Source organism: Macaca fascicularis, chromosome 1 (assembly GCF_037993035.2).
Source record: "Macaca fascicularis isolate 582-1 chromosome 1, T2T-MFA8v1.1".
NCBI lineage: Eukaryota > Metazoa > Chordata > Mammalia > Primates > Cercopithecidae > Macaca > Macaca fascicularis.
This window is the reverse complement of record NC_088375.1, coordinates 210,128,460-210,145,168: the sequence shown is the minus strand read 5'-3', so window position 1 is coordinate 210,145,168 and position 16,709 is coordinate 210,128,460. Positions and strand designations below refer to the sequence as shown.

General features: G+C 54.1%; 1 protein-coding gene across 3 annotated transcripts in view; it reads right to left on the bottom strand.

Annotated features, from left to right (window-relative positions):
- Positions 1 to 15,837, bottom strand: part of RUNX3 (RUNX family transcription factor 3) — a 66,534-nt gene extending 50,697 nt beyond the window's left edge. For 2 of the 3 annotated variants that reach the window (XM_005544409.5, XM_065527556.2), the window contains exon 1: positions 15,216 to 15,709. In XM_005544409.5, coding sequence (XP_005544466.3) covers positions 15,216 to 15,273 — 58 coding nt within the window. In that variant the 5' untranslated portion in view covers positions 15,274 to 15,709. The other variant, XM_045377867.3, reaches the window with a different exon arrangement.
- Positions 15,838 to 16,709: the final 872 nt, after the last annotated feature.

The window sequence follows — 16,709 nt, the reverse complement described above, 5'->3', positions numbered from 1 at the left end:
TCTGAGCGGACCCCCAGTTATTCATTCCTCCAGGAGCGTTTACTGAGTACCTCCTGTGACTCAGACCCGACCCAGCACCCGCACTGAGGACTTGGCGGATGTGAACGAGACAGAGAGAGGCCCCAACCTGACTCCCCAAAGGGCCACAAGCTGAGTCCCAACCTTGACCACAGCTTGATTTCTAGTCCAAGTTGTCACCGACCCCCACTGGCCCTCATCACTGACTGAACTGGGACCCGGCCTCCTGCACTCCGCAGTGGCCTCTGTGAGTTTTTCATTCCCCATGACATGTGTGAAAGCCGAGGCCAGGAGCCCACCTCACCCGGCCTATCATCCACACGGCCAGGGCCAGGGAGGCCATCGGGAGCCCGCCTGCCACCTCCGGCCTGCCGCTCTGGGCCAGGACTCTCTGGAGTGGGGTTTTGGCCTTGGCCCTTGGCACCCTGCTTGGCAGAAGGGTGGACCTCAGCTCAGCGCATGGGGTCTCCCCAGGAGGGGTCCGCATAGCTGAGCTCAGGGTACCTGTGGGCAGGGCTTCCATGTCCTGGAGTCCTCACACTGCAGCCTCCTCTTTTTGCCTGGGCCCTGGAACCCCAGGAGACCCCAGGAGCTGTTGCTCCCTCTTCTCACTTGCAGAAACTCAACAGGGCAGGCCTCATCTGAGCTCGCCCCGTGCCTTCACTGTATTTCTGGGGGCCCTGCATGTCTCCCCAATCCTCAGGCAGGACCATTTACCTACTTTATAGGACCCAGTGCAAAAAGAAAATACAGGACCCCTTTTCAAAATGCAGGAAAAAAAGTTTTTCCTTTCTTCTGTGGACTCTCAACCCACGATGGTGTTTTTTATTTGCTATTCAATGTCACACATCCTTGGACCTGGGGAGACTTGTGCAGAGAGGGCAGACCCTCACAGATGCTCAGGGGCCACCCCAAAACTTGGTGTGCAGATTCCATGCCCCTCTCCTCCCCACGCCTGCCTCAGTGGAGGGCGGCAGTGCAGGGTATCGGGCTGCTGAGGACCCATCCCTGGAGGCAGCAAGAGGCAGACTGGACCCGGGCTCCAAGTCCCCAGGCATGCCGCATTAGCCCATCAGACTTCACTTACAACACACTAATTCAGAGCGAAAATGATCCAGCATTTCAATGTGGCAACTGCTGAGCATTAAATTCAAATGCAGGGGGTCGGGGGTGGGCAGGTAGCCCTGGAACATAGCAGTCTCATAGGTGGCTGGGCATGGGGTGGATCTCTGTTCTTGGAGTAGAGAGATGTGGAGTACCTCCCTCTGCTTGGAGTATCTGGGGTACCTGGACAAGCACAGGGGGGCATGAACAGGGCCATGCCTGTGTGCCTGCCCCTCGCTCAGAAGAGGGCACCTGACAAGGGAATGCCAGGGCACATCTGCACCATGCCTGGGCAGTAGGCCTGGGCATGAGCCTGGATCAGGCAGACCTGCGGTAGGTGGAAGGGCCCCAGGAGAGCTGAGGAGCCTAAGGGAGAGGAACCCAGAGGTCCCCGCCAAAGTGCTTGATGTGCTGCCGTAAGAAGGGCAGCATAGGCCGGGCGCGGTGGCTCACGCTTGTAATCCCATCACTTTGGGAGGCGGAGGCGGGCGGATCACGAGACCGGGAGATCGAGACCCTCCTGGATAACATGGTGAAACCCCGTCTCTACTAAAAATACAAAAATTGCTGGGCATGGTGGCGCGTGCCTGTAATCCCAGCTACTCGGGAGGCTGAGGCAGGAGAATCGCTTGAACCAGGGAGTCAGAGGTTGCTATAAGCCAAGATCGTGCCACTGCACTCCAGTCTGGCAACAGAGCGAGACTCTGTCAAAAAAAAAAAAAAAAAAAAAAAAAAAAAAAAAAAAAAAAAAAAAAAAAAAAAAAAAAAAAAGGCAGCATGGGCGCCTGCTGAGACAGAGAGAGAAAGAAACACTTTCCCTGCATGGGGTTCTGGCCTGGCTCCCTAGGGTGCTCTCTGAGCTCAGCTTTGGCCCTGTCTCTCTCTCTCTCTGTGCCTCAGTTTCTCTAACTATGCACTGAGCGCGGAGAGGACCACCACACCTCAGGTACCTTCTGCATGGGCCATGCACTGAGTTCTATGAATCTCCCCTCTCTGTTCCACAAACGATTACTGGTCCATTTCTCAGATGAGGAAACTGAAGCCCAGAGGAGGCAATGACTCACCCAGTAAGAAAGTGGTGGAACTGGTTCTGCCTGGCTTCCCTTCACCCCTTGAGTCGCTCCAGCCTCTCTAGGTGTGGGTGGAGGACGTGGGAACCAAGCTCATGGGGGCACCACCAGCTCTTACCAGAAAGGGGCTGAGAGAAGACCAAGGATGTTCCTTGACCTGAGGAAACGTCCATTAATTAATTCATGGCTACTGTGCTTTGGCGAGCCACACAGGCTCCGGATGCAGGCTGCCTGGGTGTGGGGGATCTGAGCAGATGCCTTAATCTCTCGGGGCTTCCGTTTTCTCATCTATAAAATGGGCCTCATAAGAACTTTTGTCTTACAGGGGTGTGAGAATTAAATGAGCTAAGGTATATCATTTGAGCCTGGGAGGCAGAGACTTTGGTGAGCCAAGATTATGCCACCGCGCTCCAGCCTGGATGACAGAGTCAGACCCTGTCTCAAATACATATAAAAACAAAATGAACAGAGAAATGTAAAGCACTTAGACAGTGGCTGGCATAGAGTTAAGAGCTATGTAAATGTTTACCGCTAATGGAACTATTTAAGAGTAGAGTCGGCCGGGCGCGGTGGCTCAAGCCTGTAATCCCAGCACTTTGGGAGGCGGAGATGGGTGGATCACGAGGTCAGGAGATCGAGACCATCCTGGCTAACACGGTGAAACCCCGTCTCTACTAAGAAATACAAAAAACTAGCCGGGCGCAGTGGCGGCGCCTGTAGTCCCAGCTACTCGGGAGGCTGAGGCAGGAGAATGGCGGGAACCCGGGAGGCGGAGCTTGCAGTGAGCTGAGATCCGGCCACTGCACTCCAGCCTGGGCGACAGAGCGAGACTCCGTCTCAAAAAAAAAAAAGAGTTGAGTCATGATTTATATTTTCTAGACAGTCAATTACGAATTTATTCATTTCAATGTTGTACTTTTCTCTTTTGCATTTAGGAGCCAGCAAATTTTCCTTTGAAGTTTCGATACAATTTCCTAGGTCCTTGAAAAGGTAATTTCCCCGCCCCCACAGTGCTTGTAGCCCATGGTGGATTCAACAGCTCTCTCTAGAGCAGCTTTTCCCAAAGTGGACTTTGCACACACCAGCCCCTTCCAGATGCATCATCTCACCCCAAGAGATAACTCAATAAACAGTTGAGCATACACTCTTTTAGATCTCCATGGCCCAACAAGGTAGCCATTAGCATATCAAAGGCTCTGACAAGTCCTGCAGCAAAACACCTTCGAATATTGTTTGAAACAACCAATCCCAACCTTGTTTGACCACAGAGCTCCATTATTTCTGCTCACCACCTGATAACGTCTGAACACACGTTGGGAGAAGCCACCCTCATTTCCTGGTTTCTAGGAAATGGCGAGGGGAGTCAGAGCCGTGAGGAACACCCCCTCGCAGGGATGAGCCGTTCCACCCCTACTGAAATCATCCCCAGTCATGCGCACCATCGCTAGGCCGTTCCTCCTGTTCTCACCTTCCTTGTCTGATTCAGTCCCCACAGCGGCCTGGAGAGGTCACTAGCATCAATATCCCCATCATACAGATGAGGAAATTGAGGTTCACAAAGGTTAAGTGGCCACACAGCCAGTAAGTGGCAGATCCGGTAGACAAACCCACAGCTTCTGATTCTAAACCCCACATTCGTTCTTCTGTACGTTGATTGGAAAAGTAAAAATAGATGTTATTCTAACAGGATCAATCTTCCCCCATCATAGGCTTTGAAAAATCTAAAGTACATTTTTTTTCCGGTAGCATCGAATGCTTTAAAAACTTAAAATTTTTAGTACCTTTCTTTTGATTACTAAAGCAGTACATGCTTGTTATGTATAAAACTTTTCAAACATTTTGGGTTGAAAAATGAAAAAAAAAAACCCACAGATCTGTAGAGCCCTACAAAGTAGCCATTAGCTTTTAAATGAAAATATTTAAATGCTATTTGAATGAAAATAATTAAAATGAAATCAGATAAAAAGTTCAGTTCCTCAGTTACAGTAGCCACATTTCAAGTAGTCAGTATTCACCTGCAGCAGGAGGCTACTGTGTTGGGCAGCACAGACAGGGGACATTACCATCATCACAGAAAATCCTATGGGACGGTGCTGTTCTAGTTTCTTCCTAGACATATCCTAACACCTATACAGGTTGATTACCCCTAATTCAAAAATCTGAAATCTGAAATGCTCCAAAATCCAAAACTTTTTTAGGGCCAACATGGCACTCAAAAGAAATACTCATCGGAGAATTTTGGATTTTGGATTGAATTATAATGCAACTATTCCCAAATCCGACAAAATCAGAAATCCTAAATTCGAATGCTTCTGGTCCAAACCATCTTGGGTAAGGGATGTTCAACCTCTAATGACTGTTAATGTTGTTAATGTGGGTTTTTTTTTTTTTTTTTTGAGACTAGGTCTCGCTCTGTCACCCAGGCTAGAGTGCAGTGGTACGATCATAGTTCACTGCAGCCTTCACCTCTTGAGCTCAAGCAATCCTCCTGCCTCAGCCTCCCAAAGTGTTGGGATTACAGGCGGGAGCCGCCATGCCTAACCTATTGATATTCTTGTTGAAGTTCTCAGACATATCTGCGTGGCCTCACACATGGAGGAAAGAGACCCACAGAGGCAAAAACAAGACATGGGGTAAAAATAGACTGGAAGGAAATACACCGAATGATAGCGGTTTTTTCTGGGTGTTGAGATTACCGAGTTTATTTTTAAATTTCTTAGATCCTTCAGGTGTTCTACAACATAAAATGCAGACAAGGTGGGGACGTTGGTTGGCTTCATGTTTTCCCTAATGTTCTTACTGGTTCTAAAATCTTCAAGTTATGCTCTCACCCAAGGCTCCACTTATTATTATTATTTTAAAACTGTGGACTCGTGAAGAATGGAAGCCCACACAAGGCCAAGGAAGGAAGGAAAGGCAGACAGAGGTTTATTTTCAGGCCTGTGCAGTTGCACACGGTCCCTTGCTTAGAAGGGCCTCACGCTCAGTTTCATGTTCTGTGGTTGCTGTCCTGAAATTCTCACTGATTTTTGAACAAGGGATCCTGTATTTTCATTTTGCACCGTGCCCTGAAAATCATGCCAACGTCACTAGCCCTGGGATTCTCCCCAGCACAGGTTTCCCTTCGACTGCTCTGAGCCTTCGCCCTTGTCCTCGTCCGACCACGGACGTGGCCATCCACGGAGCCCTCTAAGTGCCTGAGAGCAAGTGCATTTCGGCTGCTCAGATGTGTGTCTAGAGACTGACAAAAATAGGGCTTGTGAGCGGGTGCGGGAGGCCCCTGTGGTCTCTGTTCACACACGTACCTACCCTCAAGGCCTTGTCTACACTGGCCTATTTCAGAGAACCGCCCTGTGCATCATGGGATGCTTTGCCCCACATCACGGCCCAGCTCAGTTCAGTCCCGGACCCCCTTGTCCTGAAGCCATGACCAACCCCAGGCCTGGCCCACCTTCCTCACCAGTCTTCTCTCCCTCAAGCCCTCCACAGGACCCATAATCCTTCCATCTCCATGTAATCCTTTTGTGTGGTCCTTCTTCCTTTGCCCATGCTGCTCACTCTGCTTGTACCAGCAAGGTTCCTTCCTTCCCAGATCTGCCCTTTCTAGACCCATCTCAGATTCCACCCTTTCTAGGAAGCCTTCAGGAAGTATCTGAGAAGGGCCTGAAGATGCTGTGGTTGCGTAGAGGAGGATATGAATCACTTCACCTAGAGGTATCAGGGAGGGCTCCACAGAGGTGGTGCCCTCAGGCCAAGGAAGAGAAGACACCTTCCAGGCAGAGGGGAGAGTTTGATGGGCTGGTTTGATGTCAGACAGACCACAGGATGACTCAAGGTCCTCTTTCCTCTTCTTAAACATCAGTTGCAGCAAGTCCCACCATCTGCCTGAGTCTGTTTTCATTTCCACAATGGAGGTGGTGACGCCCAGCACACGGAGCTGTGATGAGGATGTAATGGGGAATCCGGAGCATTTATAGAAGTCCCAGGAGGCCAAGATTCTACACAGGTAGGAAGGACCTAAGCCAGAGGGGTGTGGGTGGCCAGAAGAGAGAGCCTACCTTAGTAGGGCTGGGTGGGCTAAGGTCTGGGCTCAATCTCGAGGCCCTGGAGCTTAGAACAGCATCTGCAACTCCCTGGCTGTGGAAGTTCAGGCAAGGGCTGCTTCCTTTCTGAGTGTCAGTTTCCCCATCTATAAATGGAAAGCTGCGACACTGAAAAACACTGTGGGGAGGATGGTTCCTGAGGCAGTCTCTCTCCACACATCACTGGAATGTCGGCCCCCAGGGAGAAGGCGTCTTTGTCCATGGTGTTCACTTCTGCATCCCCAGTGCCCAGAACAGTGCTCGCATGCAGCAGATGCTCAATAAATGTTCATTGAATGAATCAGCAACAACCAATTCGCCCACCTCACATCCTAAGTCTGCTGGGGACCTAGGCCCACCTCTCCAGGGAAACTGTCTGCAGATTGGGACCACACCTCAGGTCACAAGCATTTCCTGAACACCTATTGTATGCATGGCCCTCTGCAGCCCAGGGTGGACCCTGCTCCACAGCCCGACAGGCAGAGCCAAGGAGGCAGGCGACAGACACAGTGATTTGGGAAGAAGGACAGAGAGCAGGGCGGCCAGCAGGGCCTCGCCTGGGTGGGAGCAGGCCATTCCCAGGCGGGAGCTCAGGCTGACGGGGGCCTCAGCTTGCCCGTTCCTGGGAGGGTGGGGCTGCCTGTTCCTCTTTCTTTCTTTGAAAACAAAAATTGTTTTCCCTTAAATTTGTAAGTATTAAAAGTTTGGAAAATACACAGTCATCAAAAGAATGTAAAATAAAAGTTGCCTGCCATAATGGCACACCATACAGCATTAACTACTATCGACATGTCAGTGTTTCCCTCTAGTTTTTTTTTTTCTGAGATGGCCTTGTTCTCAGAGGTGGCTTCCTCTCCCCCTGGGAAGGGATATAGCTGCTCTGTGGGAGATGTGGGGGCACCAGGCTCTCTCCGTGGGCTGTTTATCACTTCCGACTTTGAGGTCCTTTCTCCATCCCTCCTGGATCCAGCACCTCTTCCCGAGACACAGGGGTGCAAAGAGCTGGGGGAAGCGTGTCAGCAGGCCTCACCTCCTGCCCCTGCTTTCCCCACCGAGGTGGAGTGGGACAGAGCTCAGGCTTGAGGAGGGAGCACTGGAGGCCAAGCCACAGGTGCTGGTCCTCAGCCCTGGCACCCAGGCAAGTTGGGTTTGGGAACAGGGGCATGACCAAAATGGACCCCTCCTTTCCTCCCCACCCCTTTCCACTCCGTCTGCCTTTCCCTTTGCACTCTCCAAGTGTTCCATCCCCCAGATGCCCTCTGCTTTCTCTGCTCCAGCCGTTTAACTCCTCTCAACAAAGGCCAAGGAATCAGGCAGACTGTGGACACTCAGGTGTGCGTGACAGGAAGGACCTACATTTACAAGAGCCCCACCCCCACAGGGACTGCGTGTGCTGGTGGAATCTCAGTCACCATGTCCCACGTTGAAGGATGTTTGGAGGGGGGCCGACTTTGGTCACCCTTCAAATCATAAGTTATACGCGTCTGCCCTTTCCACCCACACGTAAGTCTGAACCTTTTGCCAAACACACTTTTCCCAGACTCGAAAGAAAACCCCAAAGAGGAACCTAAACCTTCACGCTGCCTGCACCGATTGGACCGGAGTGCTCAGGCTCGCGCCAACACGTGTTTCAAAGAAGAAGCCAGACAGCGAAGGGGGAAGTGAGGGAGAAGCTGGAAACCTCTCAGGCTGACCAATTGTTAGCCCATTCATTCGTCCATCCATCCATCCGTCCGTCCATCCATCCATCCATTCATTCTTTCTTTCCTCTATCCATTTAGTGACAAGGGCTGAATGTCACCTGTGAGCCTGCCCCTGCTCCCAAGAGCACCCTTTGGACCCCTGTGGGGTGAGGAGTGAGGGGCAGCAGTGGCAGAGCACCCCCAGCGCCTGGAGGGGAGAAAGGGAAGGGCTGGGAAGGCTCCCCAAAGGGGCGGCCATGAAGCTGGGCCTTGAGAAGACAGGCCAGGGTTTCTCACCTTCCACATCCTGCTTAGAGTTAGACAGAAGGTTTTTTGCAGAGGAGGAAGAACATTAAATATTAGTAATTTCTGGCATGCCGTGAGGGCTTGTCTGTGCCAGGCCCTGTGCTGTGCACATGATATATGCTATCTCATTAAACCTACCCAACAAGCCTTGAGGTGGGTGCTATTCGTTGTCTCCATTTTACAGGTGAGAAAACGAAACACAGAGAGGTGAGGCACCTCTCCCAAGGCCACACAGCAAGGAAGTGGCAGAGCCTGGCTGCAGCTGAGGCTTATAGCTGCGTTTGACATTGCTTCCTCTCCGAAGAGTGCCTTCCTTTATCCCGGGAGCCATTGACAAGGGGTCTGACAGTCCCTCTAGTCTTGTGCCTGCTCAGACCTCTCTAGCCCTGAAAAAACCAGGGCTTGGTGCTGGAGAGAGAGCAGGAGGGTGAGATGTGGAAACATCTGTTGAGTGGCAGGGGATCACGCTGGTGTGGAGAGGCCTGAGCCCATCAGGAGGCCGGCCTGTGCCAGGCCAGTGCTCATTCTGTACCAGGTGCCACATGCAGGGCTCAGGGCAGGGCCACAGTCACTCCTCCCAACCACCCTTTGAAGTCAGTGTTACTAGCCCGTTTTACAGAGGAGGAAACTGTGACCTTAAGAGGCGAATTAACACATTGGGTCACCCAGCTACCGTGCAGTTTAAACCTAGATTGTTCTGACTCCTAAACTGTATGCAAAGCAGATGATTGGACCCCGGAGAGGCAAGGAAAGTCAGTTTTTCTGCTGCTGAATTTGACGTTTTACAAGACCACATGCCTCTTTAGTCCCCAGTTTTCTCATCTATGAAATGAGAAGGGGAACTCTCTGCCTTCCGGCTCTGACATGCTCTTGGACTGATTCACTATTCCTTGTTCTTGTGACTTCTCAAGGCAAGACCAGAGTCCTACTCCCAGCCCCAGGCCCAAGATTCCCATCCCCACTGTGTCCAGGGGCTCCAGGAGGTGCTATTTCAAGGCAGATGACAAAGACCTGGGCTGTAGATCCACTGAGGGCTAAAGGCAATCTTCCCTCCCTCCCTCCCTCCCTCCCTCCCTTCCTTCCCTCTCTTTTCTTCCACCAGGCAAGGTAGGGAATTACTCGCTGAATCTCAGGGCTGGCCCAGGGACTTAAGCTCAGAGGAGGACAGGGCTCCCCAGTGGCTGCAGGTGTCCCAGCAATGACTCCTAGCAGAGGGCGTATTTGGGTTCAGTCTGGAAGACTGGGTGAGATTCCCAAACTACAGGGGGTGGGGACACACTCTGGGTGGCAGATTTGAGGAAGGGTCTGCAGATGAGGCATCCCCAGGAGATGACAATAAGAGCTGGTATTGGGGCTGCTCCACTGAACCCAGAGCCCAGGCCTCAGTTTCCCCACCTATGGAGGAGTCCAGACTGGCTCAGTGGCAAGGCTCGGGTCAGAGGCCGCCACTCCCCTCCTGCCTCTCACAGCCTACTGGAAGGTCAGGTTTTCAGGCTCTGCTTATCCGTCGCCCGGCCTCCTCCCCCCAGGTAACCGAGGGAGCCTCCTCTTTGATGCGGCCACCTCCAGGCCCAGGCGTCAATGAGCCCTCTATATGACCAGTGGGGCTGCGGGGGCCTCCGGCCGGCCAGAGTGGGTGCGGTAAGGCCTGGACACACAGTCCCGCTGTGTGGGGCCGGCTCATGCCTGCCTAGACCCTGTGGGCAGTGGGGGGCTCCCAGGAATGCTTTTCCAGCCTGGGGGGCACTTTGGACAGGCAGGGTGGTCTGAGGAGACGGGTGTGTGCAGGGCAGCCTCAGAAGCCGCCGTCAAAGGGACCTAGTAGACGTGGCGCCAGGCAAGCGCCGTAGTGGGCACGGAAGGGCTAGCGGTCAGTCCGTTCCTCTCCCAGGGATGGCGGGGAGGGGGAGGCCCCATGGACACATGTGCTCAGGGTGACCAGCTGTTCAGGGTTGCCTGAGATGAAGGGGTTTCCTGGGACATGGGGCTTTCAGTACTAAAACAGAGAGTCCCCTGTTATTGGAACTTCCTGGACCTTCGGAAAGGATACGGTGACTGACCTCTCTGGTCTGGGCAGCCTCCTCCCTGTCCGGTGACCTCTGAGTCAAACCATCTCAGCCAGACCTGCCCACGGCCATTTTGTCCACCCCCTGCCTCCACACAGACCCACCTCATACCCGAGAGTCCACTTTCCATTTCTCCCAGGCATCTTCAGGGGAGGAGCTGCCGGCCAACTCCAACCACTGCTGGGGGGACCTTGGCCAGAACCACACCATGCTCCCAGCCCTCCCCGTGGCTCCCAAGCCAGCTCATTCTTTCCTGCATCCACACCTTTGCCCAGGACCTTCCTTCTGCCTGGAACATCCTTTCCCTGTCTTTGTTACCTCTTCACCCTTAGGGACCCAGTTTCCAAGTCACCCCTCCAGAGGACTTGTTCTGTCTTCCACAAGGCTGGGCTAGTACCCCTCTTTGAACTCACATCCCTGGTTCTTCTCCCGTAAAACCTTTATCATGCCCCAGGCCCAGGGCAATTTTCTGTTGACGCATCTTTTTCTCCACCTGATGGTGAGCTCTTAGGATGGAGATCTTGACCCAGTCTCTCCCAAGCTCCCAGTACATGGCCATGCTCATGGTGTTCAACAAATGGAAAACGCTTATTGAGTAGCTACTCTGTGCCAGGCATCACACTCCTTTAATTCTCTCCGTAGCTCTGCAAGGTTGGTGTAACCCTTACAGATGAGGAAACCAGAGAAAGAGAAGCGAAGTCACTCACGCAGGTGACGGCAGAGGGCAGAGGGCAGAGTCAGGACTTGGATCTGGAGAGCCTGGCTCTGAAGCCCGAGCTGGAATCTTGATCGTCTACACCGCAATAAGTTTTCGGGAAATGACTGACTGAACGGATGAACACCTTTGCCCCCCGAGCCCCCTTAAAGCCTACATGTGGCAGTTTGGGCCCATTTCCTCAGCTTCCCTCCCTGGAGGGGCGCCCACCTCCAGTGTCCCGGGTGAGCGTTTGCCTGTGGGGCTGTGAGTGAGGGTTCAGCAAAGGTGACCTGGTGTGAGGGGGTGCCCCAGGGGGTGCAGAGGAGGGCCTCGTGAGGCAGATTCAGAATGAAGGTGTGGCCCCCAACGGAGCTGTGCATGGGCACTCAGGGGTCCTCAGGGCCATTGGCCCATAATTGTCAGATGGGGAAACTGAGGCCCAGACAGAGGAAGGGACTTGTCCCTAGTCACACAGAGTGTCTGGATTACAGCTCTTAGGTCTCAGCTTCCCCATTTGTCACACAGGGGAAATAAATCCCCCTTGTCCTGCCTGGGAGTAGACCCCAGGGAGCCCCTGTGCACTCTCACACCTTCCATTCCAGCTTCTAGAATTCCACCATCCATGCACCAGCCTTGAGAGTAAACATTGCCTTCTTCTCACCTCCTGCTTGTGTCTCTACTGCAGGATGGGAACCAAATGCCTCTCTACCCTTCTCCCACACCCCTTCTCTCCACAGTGAACTGAGGGAAGTTTCGTATCCCTTAGCACAAAATGAATACCCCTACTCTTTTAAGTCAGAGAAACCGAGAGGAGAGGGCTCGGCGGGAGTCGTGGGAATGTCGTGCACAAGCAGTCGGACTCTTCAGGGGTCTGGAACTCTCCCTTGCTGCCTCGAAGGCCCCTGTGCAGACGGTGGCACTGGCTGAGTACAGGTGCCTGAAGGCAGGGGCATGGAGGGGATGCTTCATTCTCAGCCTGTTTTTGCCAGTGAAGACAAAAGGGAAGTCATCTTCTGTTGGCCTATGGGGAAATTGAGGTAGTAGGAGCTTGGTGATAATTCTAGGGACCACTCTGGGTTGTCAGGTGGGGGAGACAGAGACACATAGGAGGCACCAAATGCAACTCACTTGTGCCCTTTGACTGATGAGAGAACAGGGACCCAGAGATGCCAAGTGGCTCAGACACAGTCCCACAGCACACGGGCGGCAGAGCCAGGTGGGGGACTGGGCTCCCTTGGCAGCAGTCCCCAGGCCTGCCTGAGAGGCACATCAGAATCGCTTTGGGGGATTTTCAAAACCACACCTGCCCAGGCCCAAACCCTAAAGATTCTGATTCCGCAGTCTGAGGTAGGAGCGGGGACTCCTCCGCAGCCTGAGGTGGGAATGGGGACTCCTCTGCAGCCTGAGGTAGGAACTGGGAATTGGGTGTTTAAAACTCTCTCGGGGTGGTGATCTCAGAAAACCCGCTGGCTCCATCACACTTTGCTCGGGGACTGAGGTGGGATGGCATTTGGCGGGCGCAGGTAGGAGGAAGAGGAGGCAGTGGGGGGCGAAGGGAGACCCTTCCCCTTCTGTTAAAAGCCTATGGACGAGAGAACAGCCCGATAAGATTCTGAGAACGTGAGACCCGGATGGACCTGGAGTTTTTGTCTGGCATGTAATTTAGGGGGTCTGTGACGCTGGGCCAGAGATAACGGTGTCTTTCCTTTTCCCGGCCTCTAGCTGAAATTTAGCGTCGTATTCCACGGCGATTTTCCACCAGTGGAAATCACAGGTGCTCTCTGGTCTCACAGGGCTGTCAGGGATGACCTGAAATATTGCTCATGCTCATCACAACTGCATGGCCCACTGCGGGGTCTTGTCACTCAGTGAGTTCTTGAAGAGGCACAGAGCGAGTCACTCACTATGTCACCAGCTTGCTTTCTGAGTTTGACAACGGTATTTCTGTCGCTTTCTTTTCCTTTGTAATCCTTTGGATTTCGTCTTATGCGTTTAAAAACGCAACTCCGAGGAGGAAGCTGAAGGTTCCCTGAGACTGCCAAGGGTCGGTGGCCCAGAGCAAGTTAGGGGCCCTGAAGGGGCAGCATGGGGTTGGCGCCCTGCAGATCGGACCCTGGGGCTGGGTCTCTTTGAGGAAGGAATTGGCAGCTAGAGCCCTGTGAGCCTCCAGGGATGGGATTTGGGAGACAGGCCCCCACGGCGAGCACGTCGTGAGCAGAACTGGACAGGAGAGAGAAGGTTGAAGAGGGGAGACAGGTCTCCATGAAAGCACAGGGAAGGCCCTTGAACCCCGACCCCAGACTCCAAGCCTCCCCACAGACCCCAGCCTACGAGGTGCCTTCTGCACCGCTGCTGGCCAGGATCAGCCCGTTATGCCTGGTGGCCTCCTGTCTCTGGGCACATACGTGACATGTTGGGCCAAAGCCACCTCTCCCTTTGTGCCCTTCGTGCTACGGCCAGTCACCTCCCGGGTTCCAAGGATCAGGACCCAGCCCAGACCGACCGGGGCTCTAGCCCTGTCTCCCAAGGTTTCTTTGTTTTAAACCCTACATTTCTCCATCTTGCGCACGGAAGGAGAAATACAGATTACAAAGACCCGGCAAATGGATTTTATAAACTCTTATTTTCTTGCCACAGAACTGCCTTTAATTAGCTCCAAGGACTACAAAGGGAACAACGTTATAATAGCAGCAACTCTGAGGAAGCAGCCGCGGCTCTCGGCTCTCAGACCCGGGGCTGCCTGTTGTCATTGGCCAAAGCTAGGTTTGATGGGAGTGCCCCCACTTCAGGGCACAGCAGGCCCCCTTCTCTCCCTGACTCAGTCCCCATCGGCAGCAGCACAGCCTTTCTCAGCCTCACCAGGGAAGAGGAACAGGCCCCGCTCTCGGACAAGCCTTCCCAGAAGCCTACGGACTCAAACACCCAAATGTGCCTGGGTCCCTGCCCCGAGCCTGCCGCCCAGGCACCATCCCTGAATCACTCGGTCAACCAGCGACAGCGCAGGCCGATGGGCAGGAGGGCAGGCAGGCAGGCAAGCAGACCCACTTCTGCCTCTCTGCTGACTGCCTCGGCTGAGGAAAGGCAGCACCAGCCCCCAACCCTGAAGTCCTAAATCTTATGCAGCCCCTCTATTCTGGAGGCGAACCAGTCCGCAAGAACCATCCGAAGGCACTGCCCTTATACACAGTCCACCCTCGGCTCAGACAATGAGAATTCTACAAGCAGAGGGGACTCTATTTGGGGCACAGAGGGGTTAAGTAACTCCCCTCCTAAGGTCTCTCAGCAAGGAAGCCACTGAGCCGTGGGACTTGAGCTCAGGGACTCTTGATCCCCAGTCTCAGGTGTCACAGCCCCATCTGGGCTCCTGCTGGGGAGGAGGAAGGCAGCAGGGGGTGTCTGAGGCCAGGGTGCATCAGCCCTAAATGCGAGACAGAGGCAGGAGAAGTCTCCCCATTAGTCCCAGCCCCATTAGAGGCTCCAGGTTGGGGATCCCAGACTCCCTGTCCTTGCTGGGAGACACAATCCAGAACTATGCGTCCCCGCAGCCACCAAAAAAGGCAAAACCTGCCCAGAAACACTTTTTCCTCTTCCGTGGCCAAATCCACGAACTTTCTCAAGTTCTGTCCCCCAGCCCCGTGCGGGTCCAGCTTCAGTGCAACCCAGCTCTGCGCAGTTTTCTACAAAAGCCTGTGGCTTCCTTCTCCTCCCTTTGTTTCTGATACCCCAGGAGTTACACGCAAAATGTGGGCAGTGGTCTTCAGGAAGACCCCTGGATCCCACAGCTCTCCCCAGAAGCTGCCAGCAGTGACCTCCTGAGCCCAGGTGGGGAGTCCCAGGCAGGACAGGGGCTGGGGCTGCAGGCCTAGGGGCCCCGTTAGCGAAGCAGGAAGCCAAGGGTCCCTGAGAGTTCCCCTTGGCCCCTCTGAGGGCTGCACTTTGAGGTCTTGAGGTCTTGGAGTATCCATCGCCTCCCCCGCTTACTGTCTCCACCAGCGGAGGATAAAAGTGCCACAGCGATGTTCCACGCCAAGAGACCACAGAGGCCACCAACCCCTCTTCCCACCTCAGGCTTTCACAGGCCAGCAGATTTAGGCAGTGCGCTTGAGGGCAGCCGGGGCGGTCGGTGGAGGGACGTGGTCCGGGGCCTGGCCACAGCTCCCCACCCACGGCCCTGGGCAATCGTTACTCACCGCGGATGAAGGTCGGCGAGTAGGTCGGGAAGGAGTCAAAGATGCTGTTCGATGCCATGCCCCGCTCTGAAGAAGGCGAGAATTTTCAGCCCTTCGGGTGTTGAGTTGGGATTCGCTTGGTTGGCTGTTGTTTTATTTTTTTCCCCCCAGCTACTTTTGAAAATAAAAAGGGGGGGGTGTTGCTTTTTGTTGTTTTTTTGTTTTGTTTTGTCTCTTCTCCCCCCCCTGCTGCTACGAAAAAGAAAAAAGGAAAGAACGCGAGAGTGTGTGTGAGTGAGAGAGAAAAAAAATCCCCAAGGAAAGTAAGTTTCTGTTTGTACCCAAGAATTTGGATTCCCGGTCCCACAGGAATGTCTAGCCACAAATTCTCAACAGAAGCGAATGCAGAGTGTATCATTAGATGGCGGGAAGGGGCTTTCGGCAGCCAGGGTGGAAGAGCTCCGAGGCTGACAGAGCAGAGCAGGCCCCTCCAGTGCCACAGGGAATGAATGAATGAGGCTTACCCTCGACAGAGCCCAGGCTGCGGTGGGTACGAGGGCGGCCGGGGGTGGGGAGCACCAGGAGCCAACCAGCTCCCGCGCAGGGCCCTGGAGGCGGCGAGGGCCTGGCCTTGTGGTTCTGTGGTTGAGGGACCAGGCCTTCCCAGTGTCAACCCAACCTCAGCTCACAGGATGCGAGGAGCCTGCTCACGGCCTGGGCTCATTGGCTGGGCCGCGGTCACCTGGGCCGTGATGTCACGGCCTTTTAGAAGATCTTGTGGCTGCCTCTCTTTTTGGAAAAGAAAAAAAAAAAAAAGAAAGAAAGAAAAAAAGAAAGAAAGAGAGAAAGAAAAGTGATGGCTTTTATTTGTGGAGCTGGCCTCAGCACGCGGCCCAAGAAACAGAACTGAAAGCAGTTGGAGTAGGCGTGGCTGGGAGGGTGGTTTGGCTCCTGGGTGGGAGACTCCTTCTTAATTAAGGCCAGCATTGGCCTGGGTGGGCTGGGATCCCCGCGGGCCCCTCACCAAGTGCCCGGAGCCCGGATCCACCAGCGGCCGGAGAGCTCCCTGCCATGCCGCCTCGCCCCTGGGCTTCGGCTGACTCCCTGCCATTATCCACCACTATTGTTGTCAGGGACAGGTGTCCACATGTGTGGCTGGGTGGCACCTCTGGGGCTTTTATGGGAGCTGGGACTAAGTACAATGGGAAACACATGAAGTGGCATTGCCAGCACTCACGCCTGGCCTTGGCCTGCCCACCGAGAAGGGCCTTCCTGGTGAAACCTGGTGGCCTGGCCGCACTGGGAGGCCGTCTATAGGGCTGGGGGCTGAGGCCCCAGCATGTCATTCAGGGCTCTTGGCTCTTATTGCCCCCACCTGCACATCCCCTTGGGGGTCTCTGCCCCAGCCTGATGCTCGGGAGCTTTCCTGCCTCCGGGCCTTCCGTCATGCTGTTCCCCTCACCTGAAGCGCCCATTGTATCCTCATGTCCTTGAGGAGTCAAGGCCCGGAGAGGT